Source organism: Schistocerca serialis, chromosome 6, assembly GCF_023864345.2.
Source record: "Schistocerca serialis cubense isolate TAMUIC-IGC-003099 chromosome 6, iqSchSeri2.2, whole genome shotgun sequence".
Taxonomy (NCBI): Eukaryota; Metazoa; Arthropoda; class Insecta; order Orthoptera; family Acrididae; genus Schistocerca; species Schistocerca serialis.
In genome coordinates, this window is record NC_064643.1 from 161,346,676 (window position 1) to 161,366,780 (window position 20,105).

General features: G+C 44.7%; 2 protein-coding genes across 2 annotated transcripts in view; one reads left to right on the plus strand and one right to left on the minus strand.

Annotated features, from left to right (window-relative positions):
• The window catches only part of LOC126484002 (cytochrome P450 6k1-like), a 194,149-nt gene that overhangs the window by 166,661 nt on the left and 7,383 nt on the right, over positions 1-20,105 (minus strand). The gene's annotated exons all lie outside the window — the stretch shown is intronic.
• LOC126484004 (cytochrome P450 6k1-like) overlaps positions 1-20,105 on the plus strand; it is a 57,252-nt gene that overhangs the window by 27,522 nt on the left and 9,625 nt on the right. The window contains exons 4-7 of the mRNA XM_050107323.1: positions 10,405-10,667; positions 13,722-13,921; positions 17,429-17,650; positions 19,140-19,391. Of these exons, the coding sequence (XP_049963280.1) occupies positions 10,405-10,667; positions 13,722-13,921; positions 17,429-17,650; positions 19,140-19,391 (937 nt within the window). The remainder of the gene's footprint in view (positions 1-10,404; positions 10,668-13,721; positions 13,922-17,428; positions 17,651-19,139; positions 19,392-20,105) is intronic.

Consider the following 20,105-nt stretch of genomic DNA (forward strand, 5'->3'; position numbering starts at 1 on the left):
GTACCTGATTTCAGAATCTCTGCCTGGCCATGATGTAATGTAGCTGAAATCTTCCTGTATATCCTCACCTTTTCCACGTGTATCTCCTGTTCTTGTGATTCTTGAGAGGAGTATTCGTTATTACTAGCTGAAATTTATTGCAGAACTCAATTAGTCTTTCTCCTCCCTCATTTCTAGTACCAAGCCCATATTCTCCAGTAACCCTTCCTTCTACCCCTTCCACTGCAGCTGCATTCGAATAGCCCATGTCTACTGGATTTTCATTTCCCTTTATGTACTGCATCACCTATTTTCAGCATCCTTACATACTTTCGCTATCTCCTCATCTTCAGCTTGTAACATTGCCATACATACCTCAGCTATCGTTGTCGGTTTTGGTTTGCTGTCGATTCTGATCAGAACAACCCTATCACTGAACTGCTCACAGTAACTCATCTCTGCCCTACCTCCCTATTCACACGAATCCCATTTTCTGATACTGTTTATACTACCAGATAGTCATCTCACCAGAAATGCTTGTCTTCTTTCAATTTCACTTCCCTGACGCTCACTATATCTACACTGAGCCTTAGCATTATCCTTTTCCGATTTTCTAGCTTTCCTACCACGTTCAAATTTCTGACATTAACGTTGACTTTACTCTTTGTCCCCCTTGGCAGTCCCCTCCCGGAGATCTATATTGGGGGGGGGGGGGGGGTAGTCTGAAATCTTTCGCCAATGGAGAGATCATCATGACAGTTTTTCAGTTACAGGCCACATGTGTGGATACACATTATGTGTCTTTAATGCAACGGTTTCCATTGCCCCCTGCATGTTGTTGATCTTTCCTCATTCTTCCACCTTTAGGGGCAGTTTCCCACCGCAAGAGCAAGATAGCGTCCTGAACCTCAGCAGTGGTGATGATGTGAGAACAATATAATGGATTGAAGGTTTGAACGAAGTTTGTGTTAGGGAAGGCGTTGGACTTAGGTAGTCCATCTAGCTGTGGTAGTCGCAACGCTACAGTGGTGTAATCGCTCGAAGGTCTGCCTAGCAAGCAGCAGACCTGGGTTCAAGTCGTGGCTGTGCCACAAATTGTAATTCATTGCATCGGCTTCCATCCTTATCGAAGATAAAGGAAGATAACTTGGGAGATGTAGCGCACACTTCTTGGAGAGTATCTGCGGCTCGCACCCGGGACTGGGCTGTTACCGTTCTTGAAAAGGTTGTCATGAGTTTTCAGGCACGCTGAATGTTGGATAACTCCAACTGTGTGGCGGGCGGGGGGAGGGGGAGGATCGTAAATTACGTTGTGTAAGTAATTAGCAAACTGAAGTCGGTAAAATGGCGTTAGCTCAAGAGCGGTGTGAGCGACTACAACATGGTACCAAAAGTCGAACTTGGAGTGCACATCATCACCAGTATCCACTGCACGAGTTGCCATATATCGTGCATTGACGAACATATGAGACGATGCTCATCAGTATTCTCACTCTGACACAGAATACATGACGGTCATTCAGTCAGTCCAGTACAGTGAAGTCGCTGGTTCGTCACGTTTTTACCGTTCACGACGCGGTACCACAGGGCTCGTGCATCCGCTGGAAGTAAAGGTACATGGATGTTCTTCAACGCTCTTGTCCAATGAATAACTGGGTGGAGGCTCTCCAACATATTGCAGGGAGGGGAGGGGATGCATTGCGAAAACAATTTGCAAAACTGTTTCACCCATGGTGCGCTCGTGTTCGGAAGCGCATCTTGTATGTGGCTGTGTATGGGTGACGTGGAGGAGATGTGCAACACCTAATCGTAGTAGTTAATTATAAAGCGGATCTCCTGGCTTTAGCATCGACGAGACCGAGTCCTTCTGCTGAAGTGGGGAGGGTGAAAGTGTCATAAGGGACCTTAAAGATGGTTCCTGCTGATATTAAGTACCCAATGGCCACCTGAAATTGTCGCCCAAGGACCATTGGCAAAGAGAAGGTTTGGGTAACGGGTTCTAGCTTGGGCACAACACTGGTGTTGCTGTAGGCCACTGGCTAGACTTTATTCAAGCTGCAGCGGCGATTCTGTTGTATGTGGGCTCATATTATGTGAAGCAAACGGCGGTTGGCCTACGCCGCCATACGATAGGTATTTCCATTGAATGTAATACCCAGGTAATGGAATTTGCCCATTGTGAGGAACGACAGTGCCCCTTTGTCTTGGAGGCCACTACCAAAGTTCATAACCGCTGATTTGGCTACATTGAGGATGTTTCCAGAGGATCTTCCATACTGTCGGATCCATGCAATGGCGTATTGTATTTCTGTAGGTGAAAGTGCCAGGAGCAGGATGTCATCCACTTATGCCTGGCAATGGAAAGTATGGCTGTGTAGGCCCCTAGACCACAGATGCACTACTCAGTTAGTTACGGGCTATTGCCTCGCTGTTGAGGTACAAGTGTGTGGAAGAGGGTGTGGAAGAGTGACTGGGAGTGAGAGACAAGAAGCTGCATCCGGTAGAGCCCACAACGTGGACACGGCATACCTCCTTCCAGCCACACAGGTGGGATGAGGTTTTCCTCACTCATCTTCCTATAGGACACAGCTCTCTAAGCGTGGCTTCTTGCTGTGGCGAGAGGACCCTTCAATGTATGGTGCTTGTGGCGTTCAGATCACTGTACGACACTTTTTACAAGACTCTGTTTTATTTTCAGACCAGAAGAGAGGTGCAGATATGCCAACAGACCTGCCGTCTCTTTTAAGTGACAGTCAAACGAATGTGGTCAGAGATTTTATGTTTCCTAAACTTTTAGGGAGCTTTTTTTAAAGTGTTAAAATGGTGAATGGCTCACCCAGGTTTTAGTGTGGTCAAGTAGTAACTTTTCTCTAAGCTGTTATTTTATCTCTTCTCTCGTATTTTTTGTTTTACTTTCCGTTTTAGCATCTTTAAGGTATTTTACAACTGGCTCACCATTGTTTTTCGTATGTGGTCAGCAAGTCACAGTTCTCTATTTTAGCTGCTCTGTCGTTTTACCTAGGTGCTTCAGTCCGGAACCGTGCTGTTGCTACGGCACAGGTTCGAATCAAGCCTCAGGCATGGATGTGCGTGATGTCCTTAATTAGTTTTAGGTAGTTCTAAGTCTAGGGGACTGATGACCTCAGATGTTAAGTCCAATAGTGTTTAGAGCCATTTGAACCATTTCGTTTTATCCGTGTTTTCATCCGAGGTACACCACCTTTTACCTTCTCTCCTCTATATTACGGCATGTGAGATAGAGTGATTGTGTGGATCAACACGAATAAGGTAGGAGTGAGTGATTGAGTGTCGTTTTGTCGGTTTACAGTTTTAGATATTTTCCTCACATTCGTTTCTTTTAATATTTTAAGGAAGCTGATAAACTCGCCACTGAGTGCCCTGGAACTTCAAACACACACACACACACGTACATAAGCACACACATTAGCTTCACTGAAGAGTGATTTTGGAACTCCACCTCGCACAGAAATTCCATGCTTATGGAGCTCCTTCCGCATTTTTCTTTATTTATTTATTTATTTTTGTGCTAATTGGGTTTGCAACTGCGCCATTCAATTTTGTAGCTACTTTTGGAGATGTTGTCTTCTTATTTTTCGTGAAAATCCTTCTCACGGTCTTCCGTCATGTTCACTTAAACACACTTTACCTACAGTGTGATCTATCCGATGATGTATTTCCTTTTCCTGTATGCGATGTAAATCTTCAATATGATGCCTCTTGAAATACCAAACACTTCAGCCGCCTGCGTTATGGGGGCACCGACCGTGCAAGCACGACAGATTAGAATTCTCTTAGCTCCAACATAATGCACCCTCAACTACACAGATCATTGTTCAGGCCACGACTGACACGTGCAACATGTTGGAGACATTACAAATGTGCTGTTTGTGGTCAAATACAGCAATCAAACCTGTAGGCTTCGCTAGCATCTGCATTCATGTTAATTATTTTTTCCACTCGCTTCGGACTTTGCGCTCGACGAGACATTCGCGATACGTGCATGCTAAGTAAAGGGCCAAGGCTGCAGAGTAATTTCTGTAAAATCTAATTGGGATTCCATCCGCACCGGGCCATGTATTTGTTTTCATCTCTTTCAGTTGTTTCTCTGCCCTAGAGATGCCTATTTCTGTGTCCTCCACACGAGAGTCTGTTCGAATATCAAACGATGGTATGTTTGTACGATCCTTCTTATGAACGATTTCTCTCTTTTTGTTATCTTCTACTGTTACACCAGATTGACCAATGGCTGACTGGGTAGAAGCCATCGATCAGCTTAGCCGTTTTACTTAGGACCAGAGTTTTCTTGTGTTCTCGGCTACATCCTTTGCTGGTGTATGACGGTGGTCGTTGTCGTATGCTTCGTCCATAGCTCTTTTTACCCACGCTTACCTCTATTAACTATTGCCAGTCGTCATTCGCCCATTCTCTTTCGAACCGAGAGTGCAACGATCTTCGTTCCTAAACATTTTCCAAACCTGTTGTTAAACCACGATGGATTTTTCCGTCCTTAATCCACTTGCTCGGCATTTATCTCCAGAGCGCGATTTGCAAAACCGTTTAAACTTTGCCAATAATTCCTCCTCTTCTTTCATGATATCAGATCTAAACGGTCTCCACTCATTGTCTAAGACTGATGCTATCAGCTGCCTATCAGCTCCTTCTACCAAAAATACTCTCTTAACCACCTTGACTGATTTATTAACTTTAGTAATCATTGTCACACATCACAAGAGGAGGCGGTATACTTGGAAAAGGCCGGGAGATGCGGGAAGATTTCAATTAGATTACATCATGGTCAGACAGAGATTCCGAAATCAGATACTGGATTGTAAGGCGTACCCAGGAGCAGATATAGACTCAGATCACAATGTAGTAGTGATGAAGAGTAGGCTGAAGTTCAAGACATTAGTCAGGAAGAATCAATACGCAAAGAAGTGGGATACGGAAGTACTAAGGAATGACGAGATACGTTTGAACTTCTCTAACGCTATAGATACAGCAATAAGGAATAGCGCAGTAGGCAGTACAGTTGAAGAGGAATGGACATCTCTAAAAAGGGCCATCACAGAAGTTGGGAAGGAAAACATAGGTACAAAGAAGGTAGCTGCGAAGAAACCATGGGTAACAGAAGAAATACTTCAGTTGATTGATGAAAGGAGGAAATACAAACATGTTCCGGGAAAATCAGGAATACAGATATACAAGTCGCTGAGAAATGAAATAAATAGGAAGTGCAGGGAAGCTAAGATGAAATGGCTGCAGGAAAAATGTGAAAACATCGAAAAAGATATGATTGTCGGAAGGACAGACTCAGCATACAGGAAAGTCAAAACAACCTTTGGTGACATTAAAAGCAACGGTGGTAACATTAAGAGTGCAACGGGAATCCCACTGTTAAATGCAGAGGAGAGAGCAGATAGGTGAAAAGAATACATTGAAAGCCTCTATGAGGGTGAAGATTTGTCTGATGTGATAGAAGAAGAAACAGGAATCGATTTAGAGGAGATAGGGGATCCAGTATTAGAATCGGAATTTAAAAGAGCTTTGGAGGACTTACGGTCAAATAAGGCAGAAGGGATAGATAACATTCCATCAGAATTTCTAAAATCATTGGGGGAAGTGGCAACAAAACGACTATTCACGTTGGTGTGTAGAATATATGAGTCTGGCGACATACCATCTGACTTTTGGAAAAGCATCATCCACACAATTCAGAAGACGGCAAGAGCTGACAAGTGCGAGAATTATCGCACAATCAGCTTAACAGCTCATGCATCGAAGCTGCTTACAAGAATAATATACAGAAGAATCGAAAAGAAAATTGAGAATGCGCTAGGTGACGATCAGTTTGGCTTTAGGAAAAGTAAAGGGACGAGAGAGGCAATTCTGACGTTACGGCTAATAAGGGAAGTAAGGCTAAAGAAAAATCGAGACACTTTCATAGGATTTGTCGACCTGGAAAAAGCGTTCGACAATATAAAATGGTGCAAGCTGTTCGAGATTCTGAAAAAAGTAGGGGTAAGCTATAGGGAGAGACGGGTCATATACAATATGTACAACAACCAAGAGGGAATAATAAGAGTGGACGATCAAGAACGAAGTGCTCGTATTAAGAAGGGTGTAAGACAAGGCTGTAGCCTTTCGCCCCTATTCTTCAATCTGTACATCGAGGAAGCAATGATGGAAATAAAAGAAATGTTCAGGAGTGGAATTAAAATACAAGGTGAAAGGATATCAATGATACGATTCGCTGATGCCATTTCTATCCTGAGTGAAAGTGAAGTAGAATTCCATAATCTGCTGAACTGAATGAACAGTCTAATGAGTACACAGTATGGTTTGAGAGTAAATCGGAGAAAGACGAAGGTAATGAGATGTAGTAGAAATGAGAACAGCGAGAAACTTAACATCAGGATTGATGGTCACGAAGTCAATGAAGTTAAGGAATTCTGCTACCTAGGCAGTAAAATAACCAATGACGGACGGAGCAAGGAGGACATCAAAAGCAGACTCGCTATGGCAAAAAAGGCATTTCTGGCCAAGAGAAGTCTTCTAATATCAAATACCGGCCTTAATTTGAGGAAGAAATTTCTGAGGATGTACGTCTGGAGTAGAGCATTGTATGGTAGTGAAACATGGACTGTGGGAAAACCGGAACAGAAGAGAATCGAAGCATTTGAGATGTGGTGCTATAGACGAATGTTGAAAATTAGGTGGACTGATAAGGTAAGGAATAAGGAGGTTCTACGCAGAATCGGAGAGGAAAGGAATATGTGGAAAACACTGATAAGGAGAAGGGACAGGATGATAGGACATCTGCTAAGACATGAGGGAATGACTTCCATGGTACTAGAGGGAGCTGTAGAGGGCAAAAACTGTAGGGTAAGACAGAGATTGGAATACGTCAAGCAAATAATTGAGGACGTAGGTTGCAAGTGCTACTCTGAGATGAAGAGGTTAGCACAGTAAAGGAATTCGCGGCGGGCCGCATCAAACCAGTCAGTAGACTGATGACCAAAAAAAAAAAGGTCGCTATGATGACATCACGGTCATTAATCCCTGTCTCTATACTGACACCGTCGATAAGGTCAGGCCTTTTGAAGCTACAGGGTCTAAAATGTTTCCATTACGTGTGAGCTGTCGAACTTGCTATTAACTGGTTTACTGATGACAGCTTTTGCAAAAGGTGTTCGAAAGTATTTCACAAGAATGCCTGTCCCTCCAATCTATATTTGGTGCGTTAAAGACACCTCCGACGAATATGGGATGATCTGAGTATTTCCGCGATACTGAGCACAGACAGTCTTTGAATGACTCCAAAACTGTTACGGCGTAATCGTATGACCGGTAGAAACATGCAACATCTAACTTGGTTTAACCTAGATCTGTTACACGCATCCAAATAACTCCATTGTCACACTCAAAATCGACCTCATTAGACACAATATTTTCGTACACTGCAATGAAGACTCATCCTAATATGCCAACTAATCTCTCTTTGCGATACACCTTCCGTGACTCGTTAGAAATTTGAGAGATTTCTACCTTGGGTTTCAGCCAACTCTTATTCCCGATTATAATTAGTGTCCGACAGTGTGGGAATCAGTAAATTCGCGTACTTTCCACGAATACTTCGACAATTTACTGATACAATTTTGACAGTTGCGTGTCCTTACTGTGAACCTGGTCAAATTTCGTTACGTGAATGTCCACTGGCGAGTATTCATCCAAGTGCCTCAAATCACGACCGAGCCTAAAAAATCCACATGTGCACTCCATAAGTACTCTGCTACTCGAGTAGCTGCTTCGTCTACGTAGCACACCCCTGGTCTATGAGGAGGAGCCTAAAGCTCTCCACCCAATAACGCAGGTCCAGAAAATCTACAGCCAAGACCGTTACAGAGTCAACGAAGACTTTTTTGGGACCCTCCACTCAGTTCCAAACCAAAAGACCCCGACCAACTCTGAGAACAACGGTGCTTGCACACCATGCGTGAGGTTAGCAGCCTTCAACACCTGTGCCAGCTGCCCATATGAACTGAGGACGGCCTTAGAACCCAAGCAACAGACCTCACTGGTGCTGACATAAGCGTCCTGTACTCTCGATAGCCGCAGGCAGGGCCTCGCATGCAACTCAGATGATGCCTCACAATAGACACACCGAGTGCACTCTGGCTTTCTTTTTGGTCTTGAATGTTATTTACTTAAGAGGCTTCATAACACACCAACATTGGAGCTCCCAATAACTGGCAAACGCTTCACCCCGTGTGCCTGGTCAGACCCTCCTGAAGGAGCCAGTCACAGGGTGAATGGGCGAGGCCAAATGGCCAGCCTCCATACTGACCCTCCACCTGGAGCAACGTGAATGCATTACAGCCCGCCACTCAGCCTGCAGCGATGACGGATCACCCCGTTGGGTCCACTTGGAGATGCCTCAGTGGCAGAGCCTGTGAGCTAAACAAGAGACACCTGAAATGTCCTATGTCATATGCCAGATGCTCCGCCATTGCTTTATCTCAGGAAGCAGCCTGAAGATGCCTGACCGTACCCAAAAGCTGCTTCAGCTGTTTACACACTATGGACAGCTCCTCCTGCATCCACACACAGCATGCGGGCGTCCTTTCCATCCCAGCACTACTAAGAATACACAAAAAGAGCTAAATACGTAACTTGATGTAGCAGGCGAGTGTAGGAACCTGACTGGGCTGAAACAAACTGTTGCTGGCTCTTCAAAACAAACAAATGAATAACAAATGCGCCACAGGCAGCCTGAATTTACACTTTAAGCCTGTAACTGTCTCCAGAAACCAAGCAGACAGCAAGCTACTTATTTAACTATTTCTGTGTTTCCTTAGCAGTTTAACTCTTAAGTTGCAAGCACGTCTTTCTTTTATTTTGGGAGGTGCATATATACATGCACATATAAATGCATTTACATGTATGTATTTATGTGTATCTGCATAAATATACACATGGATATATGTATATGTGCTCTTTGAGGCAAAAAACGACGCACCATGAAGGAATTATCCAAATGGGATGGAAATTAGTAGATGTGATGCACATGTAGAGACAAACTTCGTGTTCTGCCTTACGGCAGGTGTTGTCAAGGGGGAAGCCTCGTCAGAGAGGTCCACTACATGATCGTCTAGGGAAGTAATTCCAGTGGTGGTTTCCCGTTGCCTTCCACTGATGATGATGAAATGATGATGATGACAAAGCAACACCCAGTCCCTGAGCGGAGAAAATCTCCGACCCAACCGGGAATCGAACCCGGGCCCCTTGCCGTGACAGACCACCGTGCTGACCACTCGGCTATCGGGGCGGACCATGTAGAGACAAACAAATAATTTCAGAAAAATTGAAAGATTTATTCTAGAGACAGGGCACACTGAGCAAGTCAATAACGCACTGGTCCGCCTCTGGCCCTTATGCAAGGAGCTGTTCAGCTTGGCACTGGCTTACAGGGTTTTTGGGTGTCCTCCTGATGGATATCGGGTCAAATTTTGTCCAATTGGCGCGTTAGACTGTCGAAACCCAGAGATGGTTGGAGAGCCTTCCCTACAATGCTCCAAACATTCTCAGTTTGGGAGAGATGGATGATTGAAGTTCTAGAACCATGGGTGGCCTGTGCAGTGAACCAACGACAGAACCGTGCTTCAGAGGCAAGGCTGTTGGTAGTACCACCTGCGCGTGTCGCATGTGGTACAGGTAGTGCCAGTTATCATGGGATATGTCCGACATGGTCGTCTGACTTACCCTAAGCTGATGGGCCATGTGCCTGGTGCTGATACCGCGGTCACTGTCAGAAATCCCTTCTCCAGTTCAAGTGAATATACCTCCCTCAGAACGCATTTCTGGCCTTATACCTACATTACTTTTTTTGTCCCTTATACCTGCAGAGATTGCGTCCTGCAGTTTGTCCCCACCTAGCAAGATCGGTCTGTACATTGTTAACAGTACTGATCCTATAACATTCTTCAGAGGTACACCAGAAATAAACATCAATACTGTTGATTTAGTACCGTTAAGAATAAAGAATTAAGTTATTTCTTACAAAAAAACTTTAATCCAGTTACAAAAAAATGCAAGTTTGCTGAAACACTCTTCTCTATTATGGACACTGACGAAGTGTATGGACCGAGCGAGGTGGCGCAGTGGATCGACACTGGACTCGCATTCGGGAGGACGACGGTTCAATCCCGCGTCTGGCCATCCTGATTTAGGTTTTCCGTGATTTCCCTAAATCACTCCAGGCAACTGTCGGGATGGTTCCTCTGAAAGGGCACGGCCGACTTCCTTCCCCATCCTTCCCTAATCCGATGAGACCGATGACCACGCTGTCTGGTCTCCTTCCCCAAAACCAACCAACCAACCAACGAAGTGTATCTGTGTTTGTGACAGACGATCCAGGACTGCGGGCAAGAGATGATGGACGTGATTGGGGAGATGGTGGACCGCGGGGAGTCGGTGGAGGTGCGCGAGCTGATAGCACGGTTCACCACTGACGTCATCTCCTCCGTCGCCTTCGGTCAGGAGTGCAACTGCCAGCGGAACCCAGACCACGAGTTCCGGCAGTGGGGACGCAAGATTTTTGAGCCTTCTTGGCAAGCAGGCATCGCTTTCGTTCTTAACTTCGTCAGCCCAACATTAATGGAGTATGTAAGGTGAGACCTGCAACGCTCCGTTCCACCAGAGGAATCACTTTGATATGAGGAGCCTCAAGGCGCAATGGATAAGAGTCTGGTACCATGCTCCAGAGGGTACCTGTTCAAATCCTCACCCAGTTACGCAGATTTAGCTTCTCTGTAGTTTCTCTATATCCCTTAGGGCAAACGTCAGAAAGATTCCTTTAGAAAGACACGTCTGAAATCGCTTCCCAATTCAAGCTTTCGTTTCGTCTGTAGTGTCTTGTTTGTCAATAGAACATTAAATCCTAATCGTCCTCTTTGAGAGCTTGGATGTGATGGACAACACCCTTCATATCATAAACATAGCGCATCCCTATTGTGTTGCTGCCGAATTCACTTCTCAGGGGCTCAAAAGTAATATTTTGAAGTTACGTCCATTCCACGACGTCTTCATGGACTATTAATGCTTCTATACACTAATCGTGGGGATACTGGACTTGCTCGAAAAAGTAAATTATTATGGCTTTGCACTACTTCACTGTGTATCGTTGCCTACAGGGTGTTTTCATGACAGTGGTCCAAAAATTCAAGAATGATGCCAAGAGCAAGTCTGCCAGTTTGAGATTCTAAAAACAGCCAAACCAACAGTTATGAAGTCAAAAAGTGTTGTGGGATAACTCAGCCTGTGGAACGTGAGAACCTACAAATCTTTGTTTGTACAAAGCAATGAACTCAACTGTTCTATACTTTGTGGTTAACATCATGTAGTCATTGAATATATCAGGAGAGTGAAACAAGCAACTTTCACTCATTTTGCCATTTCGTGCGCTCTTAGAATATGACCGTATTGATTTTCAGTGGGGTTCCTCACTTGAAATCTTTGTTCAACTATATGTAGTCGGTCACTTTGGTGCGCTAACTTCTTTGAAACGAGAGGTTAAGTTATCTCTGGCGATTACCTCCATGGCGCCGCGCGGGATTAGCCGAACGGTCTGGGGCGCTACAGTCATGGACTGTGCGGCTGATCCCGGCGGAGTTTCGAGTCCTCTCTCGGGCATGGGTTTGTGTGTTTGTCCTTAGGATAATTTAGGTTAAGTAGTGTGTAAGCTTAGGGACTGATGACCTTAGCAATTAAGTACCATAAGATTCACATACATTTGAACATTTGATTTTTGATTACCTCCATGGGCATCTGTGACTGGAAAGTGTCGTACTTTCTTATCCATCTTCTTGGGCATCGCCAAATTCGCATCGACCGATGTGCAGCACGACGGAGTGCTACGTTGTTGCAATTACCGTGCTCAAAGACGATTTACCTTTTTCATTTCGTTCTTTCCGATTACAAGTCACTAACTGTTCTTCGGCAGTGGTTCTGCTAAAACTGTGTTGAAACAAACAGCTGCAGTCTTGGGGCGTAACTGGTGAATGATCAGAACATGGCCCTCAAGCCACCCTGGTGTTACAGTAATTGCTTTTCTGTTCTGATGATTTTGTCTCACCACGGACAAGGTATGGCTGACGCCATTAACTTAACGACCGAGAACAGAGGCGTTTGCGTAGAGTTGTAGTGCTAACAGAAAAAAAACAAGACGGGATAAAATAACCGCAGAAATCAACGTAGGACGTACGACGAACGTATCCGTTAGGACAGTCAAGCGAAAAGTGGCGGCAGACAACCGACGCGAGTGTCTTTGCCAACAGCAGGACATCGCCTGCAGCTCCTCTCCTGGGCTCGTGACCACATTGGTTGGACCCTAGACGACTGGCAAACCGTGGCCCGGACAGATGAGTCCCGATGTTAGTTGTTGAAATCTGATGATAGGGTTCAAGTGTGGCACACACCCCACAAAGCCATGGTCCCAAGCTGTCAATAAGGCACTGTGCAAGCTGGCGGTGGCTTCGTAATGATATGGACTATGTTTATATTGAATGGACCGAGTTCTCTGCTCCAACTGATCCCATCACTGACTGACAGTGGTTATGTTCGGCTACTTGGAGACCATTTTCAGCCTTTCACGGAGTTAACAAACAACGAAGAAATTTTGATGGACGATAATGTGCCATGCCACCAGGACACAACTGTTGGAGATTGGTTTGAAGAACGTCCTGGACAGTTCGAGCGAATGTTATGGCCAGCTATCGAACGTTTATGGGACATAATGGAGAGGTCAGTTTGTGTAGAAAATCCTTCACTAGCAACACCTTCGTTGTTATGGACGGCTGTAGAGGCTTCCTCCTTACATAATTTTCGTGTATGAAGTCACGTTCATCTGGGGCAGAATGCTCAACGGATGTAGGAGTTATATGTCTCTACTGGTCTCGTCGCCCGTGGGTTTTTAAAGCCTACTTTTCCTTTTGCGTCCTTCACAATAGAATGCACACGCTAAAGTCATATACATCCTCTGAGTACGTTTGCCATTCTCCCTGGTGATGCACTTTTCATGGTCAGTAATGTATTAAGAGATCGCTAAAGGAAACAAAACTGCCACATGAGTTCACCATAATCGTCCATGAAATCTCCAACAGCCGACGTTTGTTTATAGTTATCGGCATTACCTGAACACTATCAACACGAATCTGCTTGGATTGCGTCCATCTGCCGATTAGACTTTTCTTGACACCACACTATGGAACAAATGGACATGGGCTTGCTAGCAGTCATGTGCCAGCACACATCGTTCTTCCTGCTTCCTGCCACTGTACTAGGAATGGTTCACAGTCTTTTCTCGCTTCTTGTTAATCTTCACAAACTAAGTAACTTGTCTCTTACATTGGCCACTGTACATAAAATGTGGGATATGTTAGATAAGTAATCTCCTTCCACAGTGGAAAAGGAGGAATTGTTGATAGAATCTTTGTTTTAAGCCGGTCGGTGTGGCCGAGCGGTTCTAGGCGCTACAGTCTGGAACCGCGCGACCGCTACGGTCGCAGGTTCGAATCCTGCCTCGGGCATGGATGTGTGTGGTGTCAGGTTAGTTAGGTTTAACTAGTTCTAAGTTCTAGGGGACTGATGACCTCAGAAGTTAAGTCCCATAGTGCTCCCAGCCATTTTAATTTTTTTTTTAAACAACTGTTATATTTCTTTTCTAGAATCAAAGGAGGAAGATCGGATGTCAGCAAATATTTCCAGCAGATGGTTGCAGACACTGTCGCTTACAGAGAGAAGAACAACTTTAGAAGGAAAGACTTCATAGACCTTCTCATTCAGCTCAAAAACAAGGGATACGTCGACCCTGACAAAGGAGAGACAGTGGAGAATGGACAGCAGAAAGGAGTAGGCACCACCGACAGTAAGTTCCTCTTCTTCTTTTTCTCGTTAGTGTTTACCTGCACACATAGTGCCCTCTCTTTCTGAAGGCCTTCTTCCTTTTGTGCCTTTGTCCCGATCGGCGCAGGGTCGGCACATACATTTACGGATTTAGAGCGGTTACCACATATCCTTCCTGTCATCATACCATTAGCCCTCCAAGACGAAATATTTTCTCCTCAACTGTCTGTTTGTAGTGATATTCACATAAAAGTGAGCAAGGTTTTTAAACGTTTGCGAACCGTGCAACTGAGGCAGGAATTGGGTACCAGCCCGTTATTCACCTAGACGAATTTGGGAAACCGCAAAAAAGAACCACATCCAGGCTCCCCAGCACACCGACCCTCGTCATTAATCCGCCAGGCAGAAACGATCCGGGACCGCCGCACCTCCTATCCTGGTATCAACGCCATAACGTGCGTGGCTATCCGGACAGGTGGTCTCTGCCTGACAGTACAAAGACTTCGTTACATGACAGTAACTTCATCATATTCTCTGTGTGTCTACGAATCACATAACTGATGATTGTGTCTTCTATTGTTTGTGAGTCGTGATTCCGTAGTTTGTATGAGAACTTGAGTGAAATAAAGAGATAACTCTAAACCCCACAATTTAGTAAGAATTAGGGTCGTTGCGTTATCTGTTGTGGTTTCGAATGCAGGACATGCTAGTAATGAGTACCACTATAAATTACAGCCTACTAGATAAAGTGCTTTGTCTCACTGTATTTATGATCTTGACTTTGAATGTAACAAGACATATAACATGCAGAAAAGCAACATACTTTCTTGTGGGTTAGTACTTCCTTCTACTGACCCCTCCCTATGTGGAACCAGTTTAGCATTCAGTTTAACTAAAATTAAACTCCGTCCGATCAGGCCTTGGACGACCCAACGGTACCGACCGGCCACCGTGTCATCCTCAGACGACAGGGGTCACAGGATGCGGATATGGAAGGGTATGTGGTCAGCACATCGCTCTCCCGGCCGTATGTCAGTTTACGAGACTAGAGCCACTACTTCTCAATTAAGTAGCTCCTCAGTTTGCCTCACAAAGGCTGAGTGCACCCCGCTTGCCAGACCGTATGGTCACCCATCCAAGTGGTGGCCCAGCCCGACAGCGTTTAACTTCGGTGATCTGACGGGAACCGGTGTTACCACGGTGGCAAGGCCGTTGCCGTTCCGTTTAACACTTGTAGGAGCCCTCCTGTAGCAATAAGCGGACATCCCAGAATATCAGCTCAACTGTTGTTAATGGGTCGTTAATTCTCTCATGGCTCCGCGCATCTTACAACCTCCCCAATATATTTGTATCTCAATTAGAATTATATTAATACCGTCAGCTGCTGACAGGCGTTGATATATATCAATGGGAACAGAACAAAATGTGTGCCCCGACGAGGACTCGAACCCGGGATCTCCTGCTTACAAAGTAGACGCTCTATCCATCTGAGTCAGCGAGCACACAGAGGATAGTGCGACTGCAGGGACTATCTCGCGCACGCCTCCCGCGAGACCCACATTCTCACCTTGTATGTCCACACACTACATTCGTAGTGTCCCACCCAAACACAATCATTACTCGTTGAAGACATTCTTAGCAAGTCCCTTAAGAGTTCGGGGAATATGTGAACATCCGCACAGAAGAAGAAGGTCATGGCCGGTATTGCCAGAACTACATACTTATATGGATATGGTATCTGTTCTTTCGGACATGGCCGAAAGAACAGATACCATCTTCATATATATATATATAACTAGTTAAGGCTCACCGGCCATTTGACCATCATCTTCTGTGTGGATGCACAAACAGTGCCCGAAATCTAACGGGAATCGGCAAAAAGCCGCGAGTAATGAGTATAATGGGCAGGGGCACTATGAATATAGTGCGGGAAAATAAGTTGGCAATGTGGGTCTCACGGGAGGCTTGCCAGAGATAAGTCCCTGCAGTCGCACTATCCTCTGTGTCCTCGGTGGCTCAGATGGATATAGTGTCTGCCATGTAAGCAGGAGATCCCGGGTTCGAGTCCCGCTTGGTGCACACATTTTCAACTGTCCCCGTTGACTTACGTCAACGCCTGTATGCAGCTAGGGGTATTCATTTCATTGTAATTTCATTCTAACAAGCTGCATGGTCACTGATGGTATCTGTTCTTTCGGAAATGTACGAAAGATCAGATACCACCTTCATATACATATAGATTACAGAATGATTATAGTATCACCATCATAAAACTCGCACAAGGCCCACAAAGAAAAAATGAGTAAAATGAGACCTCGTACTGAGGCATACACAGTTGTCTTCCCCCGCTCAATTTGCGAGTGTAACATGGTAGGAAAAGACAAGCATTGGTACAAAGTACCCTCTGCTCTATACCATACAAAGCTTACAGACTATGTACGACGGTCGTTCAATAATTAACGCCCCACATTTCTTTCGCAGAACATATTTATTATTACGAGTCAGAATTTGGTGAGAATATACATCAACATATCTCGTCCATGTCCTATTTTTCTACGTAATCTCCATCACGTTCTATGGCAGTACGCCATCGTTGTGGAAGAGCATGTATTCCCTGCTGGTAAAAGATCTTGTACGGTAGGCATAGCCGTGTTTTCACTGCCTGACTGACATTCTCGTGATCTTCAAAGTGTAGAGACAATTGTCGAATTGTGACTCGCCGGTCGATGCGAATAATGGCTTCCGCACGATTCAGCATGTCTGGAGCAGTGGCTGTGACAGGACGTCCCGAGCGCAGCTGATATTGGAGCTCTGTTTCTGCATTTCTTGATTCTGCAACGCTCTTTAGCCATCGCCCAGCTATACTCCGATCAACTGCAGCATCGCCATACACAGCGCACAAACGTCTTTGGATGTTCAGCACGGTTTCTTTTTCTGCTCACAAGAATTCAATAACGGCACGCTGCTTGTCACGTGAGTCGTATCTAGACGTCATTTTGACGCTGCAATACAGCTCACCCACCTGCCAGAATGGTTCAGAACTTCAACAGCGCACAGACGTCAAATGTGAAGCAGCAACAAGGACGTTTGTGTATGCATATTAATGGCTTTTTAAGAAAGTGTAGGCCATTGCTTATTGAACGACCCTCGTATGTAGATACAGAGAAAGAAAAGCCTTTACAATCAGACAGCTGAAGCTACTACTTAGTGTCTTGTTACCAACAATGCCAAATGACTACCCCATTCTTTATGGCTGAACACATATATTAAAGAAATTGTGCAAGTTTCAAGGGACTAATGCGAAGTAATGAAACAACTGATACATTTACTTCCTCGCTGGCAGCGCTAGCATGTCTGATTTGGTTAACTAAATATGGTGAAGGCTACAATTTGAGACTCCAAAAACATTCCTTTTTGTTTTGGTACACAGTCTTCGATAATGAAAGTATTATATAATTCAATGATATTCCCTTTCACATTTCACGTTTTAGTCTTTTGTGACTTTTAACTTTCTTTTATCTTTGTATAGAGTTGTCGATGGAAGACATGGCAGCGCAGGCGTTCGTCTTCTTCGCTGCAGGCTTCGAGACTTCTTCAACAGCGACGAGCTTCACGCTTCACGAATTGGCGCTCAACCCTGACATACAGAGCAAGCTTCACGATGAAATTGACGCCGTGCTCGAGGAAAACGGCGGTGAAATTTCCTACGACGTCATCGGCAAAATGACTTACCTCGACAAGGTTGTATCTGGTAAGGAAAATCTATCTTCATTTTCAATTGGCGTGCTGTGCGAACCTTCCACATCATGGACTGTCATCATTCACGTTAGGAGAGTCAATGGGTTCACCCACACGCTTATTAGATGGCGGAAGACGGAAGGAATAAATATCACTAATTAAAATTCTGCGAACATGGAATTCCTTGGAGACTGTACTTTAACTCCGATTGAAATTCTTGAGGAAGGGTTTCACCTTTGTTCTTGTTCGAGGAAGCATCCCGGCCCCAAATTAAACGGATTAAGAGAAACAATAGAAGCTGATTTCAATAAACTGTCGAGATTTTCGAATTTACGGCTTAGTTAATCTAAGGAAAGTGGTGGTTACGATTGAGACTGTGCTCGACCCATCTGAGAAAGTCAGCTAAAGCAGCTGCCGAATTTGGTTACGATTCAGACTGTGTTCGACCCAGCTAAGAGCTCAGCTAAAGAAGCTGCGGAAATTTTGCGTAAAATTACAGTAATTTGTACTCTGCCTCTATCCAGAGATTCGCAGCGCTCAGTGCTAAAACCCCGTATCGATTACAATTACAGTACCAACTACAAAAAACCGACCTTTTCGAAAATTTACGTTTTTCAGGAAAGCGGAAGAACGTTGTAAATCGTTGTATGTAGTCGTGTTCTCAGTTACATTTTGACGGGCGTACCTAAAACATTACTATACTTCGTTCATCATAAGAATAAACCTGATGTAAAAAAAAAAAAAAAAAAACCAGAAGCGCGATGATTGGTCAGCAACCGTACCTCTCGTACACTTATGTTCCGGTCTTGGAAGCTGGTCCAACTTATGTATTATTTATCTCATTGCTGTCACTGTAAGTGAAACTTTAAGACAGTCTGATGTTTTAACAGTCATCAACGTTTTTTTAATCATATGTTAGCTAAGTAATTTTTATTTAAAAATCATCTACAGCCACAGTCTCTGTACTGTTGTGCTCTGATTGTTAATACGTACTATGAAAATGGATGACTCTGCTTCCTGGTGGATCTCGCACCTTCTGACTCCCAATGAAGGACGCACACAGTGAAGCAGTAGGTGGATGATGCGTAAAGCCGGCGCATTGAACGGAGATGCGGAGATCATGTTGAAAAATACGGTTTCGTAGCGAAAGGAGTGGGGAACAGTTTGAATCCTGAACAAAACCAACCTGATTTCAGAAAGAGAGGGTGCTGCACTACTTATTGAACACCCTACGAACTTAATGATAATGATAGCCAATGAGTGCCAGCAACAATCGGAAGCAATTCATAAGTCTCTCTCGCCAACGCGACACTGACTTTGAAGGCTTGAGCTCTCGGCTAGTTCTCCGTCAGATGTTCAACTCCGCATAGGCCGGTGGTACTCGATTCGTAAGTAACCGATTCGAGTACCTACCGCCCTCATACTGTTCGTGATCACTTTCTCGAATCAGTTCAGCGCATTTCTGTCTTTCAATATTCATATTTTTTTCATTTCGGTTCCAGAGTCTCTCAGGAAACACCCACCAGCAGCAGTACTGAACAGAGAGTGCAACCAAGACTACAAGATTCCGGACAGCGACGTCGTTCTGGAGAAGGGAACTCCAGTAGTGGTGTCTGTGCTGGGCCTCCACCACGATCCCACGCATTTCCCTGACCCCGACCGCTTCGACCCTGAGAGGTTCTCCGAAGAGGCCAAAGCTAAGCGCCACCCCTATGTGTACCTGCCTTTCGGGGAGGGACCACGCATTTGCATAGGTGAGTACTTAGTCGTCTGATGCCTGCATTAAGTTACATTGTCACCTCATGGTAGCACAGGCTGCCAGTATGACCATCTTATACCGACTTTCGTATGGCCGATCGTGTACTGCTGTGTTCTGCAATGCCGCTCGCTCTATGGTCACAGAAAAGATGTGATTCACTGCCCGGAGCCAAACTTGTGGACTGTCTCAATAAGACTTGTGTTGCTATATACACCGTTTTCTGAGCTACCCTTACCTTACATCTTCATCCATACTCTGTGAACCTCTGTGAAGTGCATGGCAGACGGTACTCTGTACCAGTTTCCAAAGTTTTTTCCTGTTTCATCCACGAACAGAATGCGGTAAGAATGACTACTTAAACGTTCTGTGAGTGCTGTAAATTAGTCTAATTCTACACGAATCTTACAGGAGCAATTTTCAGGGGATTATAATGTATTCCCAGACTGATCACTTAAAGTTGGTTCTTGAAACTTAATAAGTGGGATAATTAACTGGATTTTAGAAAAGCTGGGTAGTCGCAAAGAAACAGGTACTAGTTGTTTTTTGGTATAAATAAGGAAATCGGGACAATTGTACAGATCGGTCTATCAAATGAGTAACATGAAGCTAATGTTAGGAGACTAGGTGAAAAAGTTTTTGCGAAGATTGCAGCAGGCAAAATGGAACGTAGAGAAGAAGTAAAACACATAGCGTTAACTTTTTTAGGACT